The 12,938-nt window shown below is 32.7% G+C and overlaps 1 protein-coding gene across 1 annotated transcript in view; it reads right to left on the reverse strand.

The window, feature by feature from the left end:
- Positions 1-479: 479 nt before the first annotated feature.
- LOC131852133 (tachykinins-like) overlaps positions 480-12,938 on the reverse strand; it is a 73,552-nt gene continuing 61,093 nt past the window's right edge. Inside the window, exons 2-3 of the mRNA XM_059202771.1 lie at positions 4,098-4,850; positions 480-1,281 (exon numbers count right to left, since the gene is read on the reverse strand). Coding sequence (XP_059058754.1) covers positions 1,250-1,281; positions 4,098-4,839 — 774 coding nt within the window. The 5' untranslated portion in view covers positions 4,840-4,850 and the 3' untranslated portion in view covers positions 480-1,249. The remainder of the gene's footprint in view (positions 1,282-4,097; positions 4,851-12,938) is intronic.

Here is a 12,938-nt window from a genome sequence, read left to right on the forward strand (position 1 = left end):
CGGGTGCACCATTCCGTGCGATTATAAAACGCAAGCACCAACTCCAAAAATTGTATGCGGAAAACATCCTTTAAGGATTTTTTAAATACTTCATCACTAAAGGTTCAAAATAAGGGTTTATCTCTTGTTAAGGATTTAAGTAAAAAGAACACAACCTAAATTGGCAACTGCGTTTATTATAGTACTTAATCTTCGTGATACTCACTGTTAATATTACATTTATTTAATGTTACAATGTTACATTTTGCCAGCCTTTACAAAATGCATTCGGATTGATAACATTTTACAATTAGATAGGTATATATATTATAGTATACACATTGACTATCTACAATGATAACAAAAATTAAAATAACATTTCATACATAGGTGTAATATTTTATATTTATTATTACAATACTTATATATTATTACATTTAAATATATAAATATATAAAATGAAAGTTAAAGACATATATTTTTAGAAAAATCGCATCCAATATATCTTTTTGTAGTAAATATAATTTGCAAGATAGCAATTTTATGAATACAAAAAGTAAGAACCAACATTTTTGAAAATTACTCTCAAAACTATCTACTTAACGCCTACTCGAGTCGCTGACTTTTTTTTAACAACTAGATAAACTTTTTTATTTGCTTATACAGAGACAATAGAAAAATCTAGTAAAAAGAAACATAGATTAAATTATAAAAATAAACACTTATTAGGCTGCGACCACATTTGTGACTAAACTATTAAAGTTTTGACATAGAATAAAAACATTAAATATTGTTATAACTATAGATATAGTAATGAATATTTACTAAATACATGTTCTATTTAAATGACGTGCGTGTGAGAAATGCAAACCAACAATTTCCTTTGAACCAAGTTTCAGAGAAGTAGATGACAGAAATTACCATATTAGTGATAAACATATTTCTATAATTGACTAAATTCATTAACAGTTGAAATTAAGATCCCGCGCAAATGTCTTGACAGCTATATATTGTTTCTCACATTTTGGTTTTGGCGAACTGTATTTTTGCCGCAATAATTGGCCAGTGCATGTGATCGCAACCTAACAAATTTGTAATTTAATTTGCTCCTACGCAGTATGCTGACTAGATAAAACTTATCCAACGATGCAACGTTAGAATAAGCCACTTATATTTAAATTGGCAAGGAATCCATTATGTTATAAGGATATGTAGATATCTTAACAGGATTTAAGAAGACTGCATAATTATTCAAATGTAGTGAAGACACTTAGTTAGGCGTTTCCATTTCAGGGCTCGCTTCTGTAAAAAAAAATGCGATTATTATTTTTCATTAGAAGCCTATACAGAATTCGTCGCAAAGGGTAACAGAATACTTTTTTATGAATCTGTGTAACAATTTTGATTATATAATCATTTATAGCAATATTTATGTCGATCCATTTTGAAGATTCTGACCACATCCTACAATCCTACAAAACAATTTCTAAATGAAACTGTGCCACCAAAATAAATGAGAATTTAATTACTTTACTTTATTACTTGAGAATGGTGCTAAGTCTTATATAAGATAGTGTTAATTACTCTGTAGTAAAGGATATATTGGTACAGAAAGTCGAATCGAATATACGAAATATTTCTGATAAAAAATTTTGACCTTTTATACCAAATTGATCATGCGACCACGCAGTTTGTATGAGGGTTACAAAATTAATTTTATGATTGAAGCGAGATGACAACACTATTGTGTATACTTATTATTTATTCATTTACTTCAGTTCAATGCACAAAAATAATGTATACATAAGGCGGACTTAACGCCTTGCGGCGTTATCTACCAGTCAACCATGAGGGGTGTAGAGAAGAATTGTTGGCGGCGCACTTATATAAATGAGACGTAAAAAATATTGATCATAAAAAGCCTAACAATAAAGTAAAATTTATATAAAAATGTGCCATCTAAATAATATAAAAAATAAAAAGCTATGATGGGCAAGCGGCCAGTAACAAATCTTGCATTTTGCCTCTTTGAAAAGTAATTGAGTTTCATGAATACCTACTATCAATGACTTACTTACTATCAATAATTTGTATTAGTACTTGGTAAATATAGTAAGGTAAATAGATTTCTAAATTATTTAATACGTAGTACCTAATTAACTATGTACCTTGATTAGGTAAACATTTCAATTGACACAGCTCGACACGATTTCAAAAGGCTAACCTACTCAAATATTAGCGGTAATTTCATTGCAAAATTGTAGTCTACGCATCAAATATTCATAGGTGTTCGTCTATTGATTGTTAAAAGATATAAACGCTTTATACAATCACAGCTGTGTATACGTTTTTTGAAACACAATTTTGTCTACGTGACCATTTGTGAATACCCAATTTCTATGTGGTTTCAGAATTCTGCGTAAAACAACAATCCGTGCTTCATTGTATTTCAGCGAATAGTAAATATTAATATCATTTATTAATTTCGGATACTTATACATATAATGTTAGTTAACAACGTACAAACTATATTCTACATACACATTTGCTATAGTGCTTGGGAAGATGTTTGCGTTCCCCCGGATTATAAACATCAGTGATGCAGTTTGTTTTGGCATCATGACTTGAAAGCCATCCACGCTGCTGCAAACATCTTTGATGCGCTACAGAACTGAGGGAGCCTCAACAACATCCTAAACCCTATTATATTCTACGCGAAGAGCGTTATATACTCTTATTACAATTTACACAAAATAAGCTGAGTGGACATCTTTCTCATCTAATTTTGCAGCTTGCTTTGCAGGTTGTACTGTGGTTGAAGGATGAGATATAGTATATATATATATATATTTATGTATGTATGTCTAATAATATCTATTATTGTAAAGTTACCACGTAAGTGTTTGTACTATAATGCGACGCTTACTAACTTCTCAGTTTGCCCTATGGTTGACTGGTAGAGAACGCCCTTAGGTGTTAAGTTTGCCATAAGTACATTAATATATTGTATTTGTGCATTAAAGTTTTGAATAAATATAGCATTAAAGTTACTGGATAAGAGGAAGGACACCTTGTTCCCTTAGAATGACAACGCATGATTGATATCACGGACGTCACATGATAACATGACGTCAGTTATGATGTTCATGTATATAGGCGACGTCAGCTTATTGGCCATCCCAATTACTCATAAAAAAGTCACTTCACGTAAAATTCAAGTTGATAAGATAGTAAAATGCACGAGTGGTGCAAATCAGGATAGAAGCAGAATGACGTACAATAACAATGGATTTTTTTAATGGATGATAATGGAATGGTGCTCTGGCGCTATTGGTTTACGCTGGCAGAGCACCAGTGAAGGATGATAAAATGAACATTAAGTCAGGTCAGTTAGCCCATCGTGATAAATTTACCTTGTGAATTTATACGTGGAGGTCAGTTTACTTAACGGGGTACATTGCTATTAATGGGGTCATCAGTCCACATTAATGTATATTCCCTTCCTGCTAACGGACATATTCAGTAGATATACTTGTAGTAAATATGTTTTATTGTCTCTTATAGTTTGAACATTCAATCGCATTACAAGATTGTGTTACGGAGCAGGTGGAAGGGATTGTTAGTGTACTAATGAACGCATTCCTAACAACATATCAGGTCAAGTCAGGTTGGACTCCACGCAGTTCCCCCTGGAAACTATAGTGATTCATTCCTCATGAATTTGCTACGATGAGCTAAGTAACCCGACCTCATGGCATTAGGCATAGACAAAATACTATAATGCAATAGCTACGTATAGGTCTGTACTTGGAAGATATAGGAGAAAATCTATGACTGGGGGACTTTATCAACGTAACTGAACCTAATACAACAATTGTAATTTTTTGTGTTTGTGAGCACTACCTTCTATGTATGGGTAATGTTATGCATTATGTAGAAGAAGGTCTAAAACATAATTTTTAAGTGTCTTTTAATATAATTAAGTTGATGTATGCTTACAAGGTCATTTAAGCATAGAACCAAGTGACAATGACCTGTGGCTTTGGACAAGTGACTAAAAGGACAATTTTTGCGCAGTCATCTCTTTAGACCTATTACATTAGAGGAGAATGACTTACCGTCGATCCACTTTTTGCCTCGCATCCCAAAGAATCCCATTTGCGCCTTCCTCTTGGGCCACGGGCCGTTCAGTAAAAACTTTAATTCTTGCGCGCCACTGGTCTTAACGTCTTTTTTGCCGCGTACCCCAATGAATTTGCCGCGAAACGTCAAATCATAAGGTCGTTTCTCTTGCACCGACTTCTTTCCTCTCACACCATAAAACTGGTGCATGTTGGCTGCCCTTTTGTCCACCTCATTCGTAATCCTCTCGCTGGATAAGTCATCGTCGATAGTCGCTGCAGTCATAGGTTCGGGCCGTTCAAGTTTCTGTAAATATTGCGTGAGGACATCATTTAGAATTGGGAATTCATTTTCGTCAAGTTTATTTCTTTCATCGCTGGAAGCGTAGTCGATCTGACCAATCAGGGAGCCGTCTCTCTTTGGAACGTATTCATAACTATCTGGGTAATACATGTCAGGGATGTACGACTCCTTCTTCCCTCTCATACCAACAAAGCCCATTGGCGCTCGTTTATACTCGTAGTTCTCTAAAGCCTCTAAGAAGTTCTTCTTCCCTTTGACACCGACGAAGAACTGTGGTTTCCGTTTATAGAACTGTTCTGTTGAGCCTGAGTCGTATTTCTTGCCTCTCATGCCCAGAAAACCTTTGGGTACACGCTTCTCGATGTCTTGCGATGACGCCGCGTAAATTAAGTGCATGGTGATGAAGAAAAGACAAGTCCTGGATGTTCCACCCATTTTGATGTGATCTGGAACAAATGATATAAAAATTTAAACATGTCATAAAAATATATGTTTTCTAACACACAGCATATATAAGCAATTGCCGCCTGTTGCAATGCACTTTTTGAATTTTTGTATTCGGTTCGGACCCTGCGCATAACTAAATTATTACCACTGAAAAGGACCCTGACGGAATTTCTAAAGCCAATAAACAGTTCATCCAAGGCCGCATATATAAACCTAGTAACACGTGACGTAGCCAGCACGCTTGGCGTCTGTCCCCTGGGTGAGCAGTTGTGTGCATAACCCCTTACATCACGACACGACTTACAGTCGCGCCTGACGTTTGGTAATTACGTGTGTTGCTTGTAGACTGTTGCGTGGAATAATAAGATGTACGCAGAGTAGGATATACAATAGATACAAGAATATTTGGCTGTAGCTGTATCTATGATACTTGAATATTTGGCTATAATACTTTTTAATTCATGAAATTTCCCTCATTTCATTCAGTAAAAGTATTATACGTTTTAGTCTAGGATGTTATTTATTTATGTAGTAGCAAATAGTCATAATATTAATTAGTAAAAAAACAAAAATAAATTAATATCAAACAGATTTCAATATTTTTTTATAGAAAGACTTCCGGGGTTCATCATCAACATCTGATGCGGTAGCGGTAGGGAGGTAGTTCGTCATTAACATATTCGTTGATACCTTTATATACCTTTATCCATTTAATGAAATTTCTATGAGACCAATCTGAAAATACAAAATCAGTTTATTACTGACAGAGATTTGTATGACAGAAACGTAAAAATAAAACAATCCATTTAAGAACTTGCAACTTCTTCTTTTAAACGTCGGTTAACAATCTTTACTGAAATAAACTCAATATACGAACTGTTTGCGATCAAAGCCATTAGCTATTCAATAAAAATAAAATTCATAATTCAAAAATAGAACGTCAAACATTGACCTGTTTTTCTTCCCGCGTAAAAATATTTAAAAACGTGGTGATTACTCTCTCAGTAAAAATATTCGTCATACCACAACCTTACTGCCGTATTTGTGACTTAAAATTGTTATAGTACTTTATTTATTTATTTTGACACGTCTTTAGTAATATTATAAAGAGGTAAAGTTTGTATGTTCATAAGTTTTGGGGTAATCTACGATTCTGCTGATCATATTTTAAAAAGTCTTTCACTGTTAGAAAGGTATATTAACCCCGAGTGTTATATAGGCTAACATAACATTATGTTACTACCAATAGGAGCCACTGAACTATATAGCAGTTACCACACTCCGATTACAACTTATAAGTGCCATACAGCCTTATAAATATACATAATTTGAAACAATATTAGGTGTGTAACTATTCATTATATAATTTACAGTGTATTCTAAATTATTTGTACTTTTATGTGAAGTTTTGAAAGTATTTAATAATAACTAAATCTAGGCCTGTGAATTAGGTTTTGTTCTGCTTTTTTTTTATTTTTTTATAAATATGTATTGCTACCAACTTGTAAAAACTGAAATTCCTTTACCAGTAGGTATCATAGAGTAATTGAGGCTGAAGGTACTCAAAACTAAAAGCCCATTCTATCTCTGTTATTATAGTAAACACAATGCTGAAACCAATTAATATTGTATTTCTATCATCAATAACACTCCATTTAACCTTTATAAAAATAACACCCGCCGCCGTCTACAAAAAAAATAATTAAAGAACTGAAAACAGTGGATGACACTTTGGAACTACGTGGCATTACCTGAGTGGGTGAAAAAGATAGATGTAATATGAAGATTGTGTGCGTGCGACAGAGACGGAAGACACGCCTAATGAGCGCCACTGTCACCCCTCATCAAAGTTTAAAAGCTATTGTGATGATGCGTGTAGAACTCGCAACTTTCTTGGCAGTGTTCGAAGTGTGATGAACGGATTTTCAGTAAATCTATAAAAAACTTTTGTTGTTTTGCTATAAAATCGCTGGCACTCTTTTAATACTACTTACATCTTCTTATTAACAAACAAAATAAAAATATATTGTGCTATCTGGCAGTCTGTATTCACACAACTTTTAATTTAAAAATGTAATGTTGCACCAATAACATTTATTAAAAAAAAACGACAGGCAAGTTTCTTGCTCATTGATCATATTATCCAAACCTGCACCTTCACACAGCTGCAATTAAGTCCCAAGCTAAGCAGAGCTTGATGAGTTATGGATATTGGAAACAACAAATAATATAATTACTGAATAATATTTTTAAATACATACACAATATACATTGTAAACACACAGACGAATACAAACAATCACACTCATAAATGTTTGGATCAGGCGAGGGATTGAACCCGCGACCATCATAAGTAATGCATTGTCTAAAGATTATAATTATTGTGCGGTGTACTTACCGCGACACTACTCAATATAAAATATCATACATTAATGCATACCATCATAGGTAAGGCATTATGCTAACAAATATGTATAAAATATGCTATATATTAATTTAGGATATTATTTATGTGTGTATAAAATTTCATACATTAATACATAATATGTTTTGTCAATGTTTCATTAGACGAATTACGTCACAAGAGTAATTAACACGCCCTGAACTGCTCACAGCACTGGTAAATCACAACTTAATTATCGGAAGCGAGCAATTGATACGCCCATAAATAATTTAGTATACTCTTGTTTGGTCCTTGTTCATAAACAATGTAATTATGAATAACAATTATAAATTAGTGAGGGTAGTTCCATAGGGATATCGCCGCTCGATTGAAAGCTCTCGGGATGAATGGCGGTCCTCCAGCGTATGTTTTTTTAAGAAACTTTTTGATACACACAACCACATTGTGGAATCACCTTCCAGAAATGGTATTTGTGAACCGATACGATATTGAAACCTTCAATAAAAGAGTTTATCCATTTTTAAACGGCCGGCAATGCACTTGCGATTTCTCTGCAATTTCCCTGGTATTGCGGGTGCTCTTGCGGCAGCCAGTAATCACTTACCATGAGGTGTACAGGGTACATCTCATGGTAAGTGATTACTGGCTGATTTGTAACATATGCTAAAACTATATATAGATTAGATACGATACGGTATAGATACGTAGATTATATAAATTTACGTATCTATATCTGTATAGTTGCGTAGAATTATTTTAACTCTAGAAATGCCTCAGTGGGTTCCAATTAATAATTACGCAATCATTTACATTTTATTCTAGAAATAAATATTATTCAATTGCATGTGATTTCATTCTTAATAAAAAAAAAAAAATTAAAAAAAAGTAAGTAGCTTCGTTAAATAATATTAGGTACATATTAATTTGTATTAGTTTATTAATATTAAATTTTAATTAAATTAATAAATAATTATTTTAATATATTAATAAATATTTAATTTACCAAACTACAGTTGATCTAATCTTGCCCTTTTTAAGATCCAGAGACTACTGCTACTTATAGATCTACTGCCTTTTCTTAAGATAATTTTTCAGTTTTGAATTGAGTGAGTAAAAATCGATCTACGAATCATGAAAAAAACGACATAACCGTTCAAAATGGAAGAAAAGTAGTCGATTATCAAATAAATTAAGTAAAGCACCTCGTAATTAACGATAGTTACCTCATGAAACCGGTTAAAACTGGCGGAAACCGTAAAATTTATTCGATCTCCTCGTCCGCCAGATGGCGCATAGCATTACCGGTAAGTGCTAGGTTATTGCATTTACCGACTGCGGGTAGAGTGTCACCACGCATAAATGTAGACCAAACTGCATTGCTTTTACTATTGGAAAAAGTCAAATGATTTTTTTCTTTTTTTTTTAGTTACACTTAGCACTGGACGTACTACCATACGTTTCAAGTTTAATTTCATTTGGTAATTTCAGAATATATTACTTTTTGTTAAAGTGCAATGCAGAACTTACATGATTACATTTTAGGAGTATTATATCAATATTGTTATTAAGTTACTCATTTATTGCAGACTTTGTTCTCGAAAAAAGATATTCACAGTTAGACAGTTTGCTAGACCGACTTTGTATATACACATACATGTGTGTAAGTGATTGTATATTATTTTTTTATTTATTTATTTCAAGCTACTAACCCATGGCTATGGATTTTTATTGTATAACAGTCCTGCACAAATACATATGTCTTGAGTTTCTGTTATCTGAAAAGTGGTTTAAAGGTCTGAATAAGTATTATTACGAAATAGTTATTTTATATATTATTCAAATCTGAATAGAAAAATATCTTTACATAGTCTAAAACAAGGTCGGCGCCGCGCTACTGTCTGTTCGCTTATATCTGTTAAATTACGAAATGGATTTTAATGCAGTTTTCATCAGTTAATAGAGTCAATCAAATCAAAAGGAAGGTTTATATGTGTAACACATGCGTGTTATAGTATTGAACAAAATGAGAAATTCATTTATATAATCTCAGGACAATTCACACAGCGCCATCTAGACCCAAGTTAAGCTAGCTAAAGCTTGTGTTATGGGTACTAGACAACTGATACAAATACATAGATAATTATTTTTCGTAAATACATACATATAATACCCAGACCGATACAAACAATCCTACTCATGAATACAAATGTTTGAGCCGTGCGAGGAATCGACCCGCGACCATCGGTCATAAAGCGGTGTGCTAAACCGCTAGACCACCGAGGTCGTCAATTTACATATATGTGACATTCATAGATTAATATAAAACCGATAAATTCAAGGATTTATAAAGCATCCATATGAAGCCGGGTCGGGTAGCTAGTATAAAATAAAATTGAATCATATCAGTGTTTATCTAACATCGTTCACAAGACAAAGTCCAATAATACCTACTGAATTACTGATTATCTCCGGACGGCGAGATGTGGCAATGAAATTACTAGGTACGAGGTATAACACCTTGGTCCGCAGGGATACCAACAACAATAATGTACGAGTAACAGGAACGGGTATCACAGTGTAATTTGTGATGTTATTGGTAGTTTTATGTACAATGTACAGTGTTGCCACTTTGTGAATATATACCGTTTAGTAGTTTCTAAATTTTAGTGACTCCAACGTAGACTTTTATATGACAAAATACGCTGCGATATCGTCCATATAGTCATAATAAAAGTTCATATCATATTCGCACATCATTTCTACCTATTATGATGTTATTGGTAGTTTTTTGTCAAGATGCGAGTGTTACCATTTTTTAATTCTGTTATATTTAGTTTTTAAATTTTAGTCACGTTAATGACTTTACAGAACAAAATAAACTGCGATATCTACCATAGATAACTTTACTACTTTTTAATTTTGTACCATTTAGTTTCTAAATTTGAATGACTCCAGAGTAGACTTCATATGACAAAATTCACTTTGATATCCTCCACAGTAATTCTCATATCATATTCGATAGTGTGGGCACCTCATATCTACCTATTTAACCCGCCTAGTAGATTCCTTTATGAGATGTGTGCGGCTGAAATTTATTACGAATATTTACGCACCGCTCTACTCGGCTTACTCTATTATTACAGTAAATATAAACTGTATTTTGTTCGTTATTCTAAAAATTAATTACAATTCTAATATCTTGCAGATTTTATCAAATTATTGTCTTTTATTGTTCATATGAATGAGCTAAATATAAATCCTTATTATTGGAAATATCGAGCGTTTAAAGAAAATCTGACTAGTGTGAAACTTTGATATCTGGTAACTGGCATTGTCCTTTGGGCAAAATTTCATCAAGGTTAATTAGTTATTGTAGATTTTCTTTATAGTAGCACGTTTTGTGTTGTAGGTAATGGGAGTTAGTGGCCTAACTGCATTAGCCCTAGCCTAATAAGGGACTTCACATCTAGGCGTGGGTTGATGGTACCTAGGAAGTCGTTTTGAAATTATTCGTCGTTTCGTCGTCTGTGTCAGAACACAATAATAAATTATTAATCATTCACTTATTTCGCATGATGAGGATAAAGTTAACTCAGTTAACCACATAATTCGGAGGGAAAGCTGATTGTTAGTAATAATATATGATAGGATAATTCCATTACTAGCTACGTACCATCTCAAGACCTCTACACTGTACCCCCTGGAAACCATCATGATAAATTGTTGGTAAATTTGTCACGATGAGCTAACTGGCCTGACTTCATGCTCATCTTATTCTCCATTGGTAACCCGCCAGTTTAAACCGATACCGATGTATTTTTAATAATCATAAGATATCTATTGAATGTGTCTGCAAATAATCACAACAGTTTCCAGGTGTGGAGTTCGACCTGACAAGATAATTGCGGTGTATCTCAGTATAACTGTCATTGAAGTGAAGTTGTAAGTCCAGGTACAGCGTTAGAATAGTTGAAAAACGGTAAGTCCTCACATAAAACAGATTGTACATAATAAATTTATACAATGAAATTATTTTTGGTAAAATATAAATATACTTGTGTCTCTGAAACCACATCGTTACTAAATATTCTCGTCACAAGATAAGATAATGAAAAACGTCCTGCGTGTTAGCGCTAATCCAATAACATACCATGTTACGTCCCTAATTCTCTGCAAAAGCATAGTATTGCCCTGACTAGAATAATATGTATATTTTTAAAGAAATAGAATAACAAAGCACGTAGAAGAAATATTATAATTATACAATGTATAATCAGAGTGATGATGATGACAATTTTTGTTTAATTTTTTTTTATTAATTAATTTATTTGTCGGGGTGTATTTTCTTCATGAGTATAATAATAATAGAAAATACCTAGATCGATACAAACCTGGTCTAGGTATTTTCTATTAATATATTTACAAAAAAAATATTATTTATGTCAATTGTCTAGTACCCATAACACAAAGCAGAGCTTGTGTTATGGGTACTAGATATCGTTGGATTAAATGGCGTTGTATTAATTGTCTAGGGTTATTTATTTATTTCTGGCTACTAAGCCCATATTATAAATTGACATACATATGAATTAATATTATAATACTAATATATTGAAATTGATTCTGTGGGCACGGCATTAACGACTGCCACAGTAGTGCTAGGTATTATTAAACACTTGGGCCACGAATATACTTGTATTATTTTTTAAGTTTTTCGTTAATACTTAAAATTTTGTGTTTTAGTACTTAGGTATATATATATTTTTTATTGGATGATAATGAAATGGTGCACCAGCCTGTACTACAATTTCTGGAGAATGATAAGGTGAACATAAGGTCAGGTTAGGTTAGCCTACTGTAACAAATTTACCAGGAATTTATCATGATGGGGAAAAGCGTGGAGATCAATCTGATATGGTACATTATTAAAAGAGAATTGTTATCACCTACATTACTAACAATTCCATTACATTTTTTCAAATTCAAATTCAAAATATCTTTATTCATGTAGGTCTTACAGACTCTTATGATATGTCAAATCTACCGTCAGTTCGGAATGATTTCGAGATGAGAAGAACTGACAAGAAACTCAGCTCGTATTCTTTTCAAATTTACATGTTTACAACACAATAATAGTAATATTTCTAAACCTAATATTTCATATAGGGCATTTAATGAATATTAGGCTTTGAAATGAAACGTCAGCAAATTTAGAATCCCTCAATGATACGTTTTGTCGACCACTTCTTCCCTCTCAATGTGCGGATGGATTTAATAAATTTATATATGCAGTTCAAAAAATTCTTTGTACAATTTCATGTTACTAGGTCAAGTCAGTTCCTCCTTTAATATTTAAGTAGTAAGGACGAGACGTCTTATTTTTTTTTTTTTGTCAATTCATCTTTTTACATTATGGGTGCTTTATAGTTAATCATTTAATTTTATTATTATATTTAGTAATGGTAATCAATAATATAGTCCGTTTGATGGTAAATACATAGTTACTGTAGCCGTACGTGATCGTTGACGCTACTTTTCCCATGCTCGCATCCCATGCTCTTACTACCGCTACTGCATTTCATAAATTACTGTATTTTTAAAAGGTAAATACTTTTTTTTTAAATACATAAAAATAAAGTTTTTTAATCAACTCAATTTAGTTCCGATACTTCTTCTCCTTAAA

Source organism: Achroia grisella, unplaced genomic scaffold (genome assembly GCF_030625045.1).
Source record: "Achroia grisella isolate CSIRO2021 unplaced genomic scaffold, CSIRO_AGI_Agris_v1 utg840, whole genome shotgun sequence".
NCBI lineage: Eukaryota > Metazoa > Arthropoda > Insecta > Lepidoptera > Pyralidae > Achroia > Achroia grisella.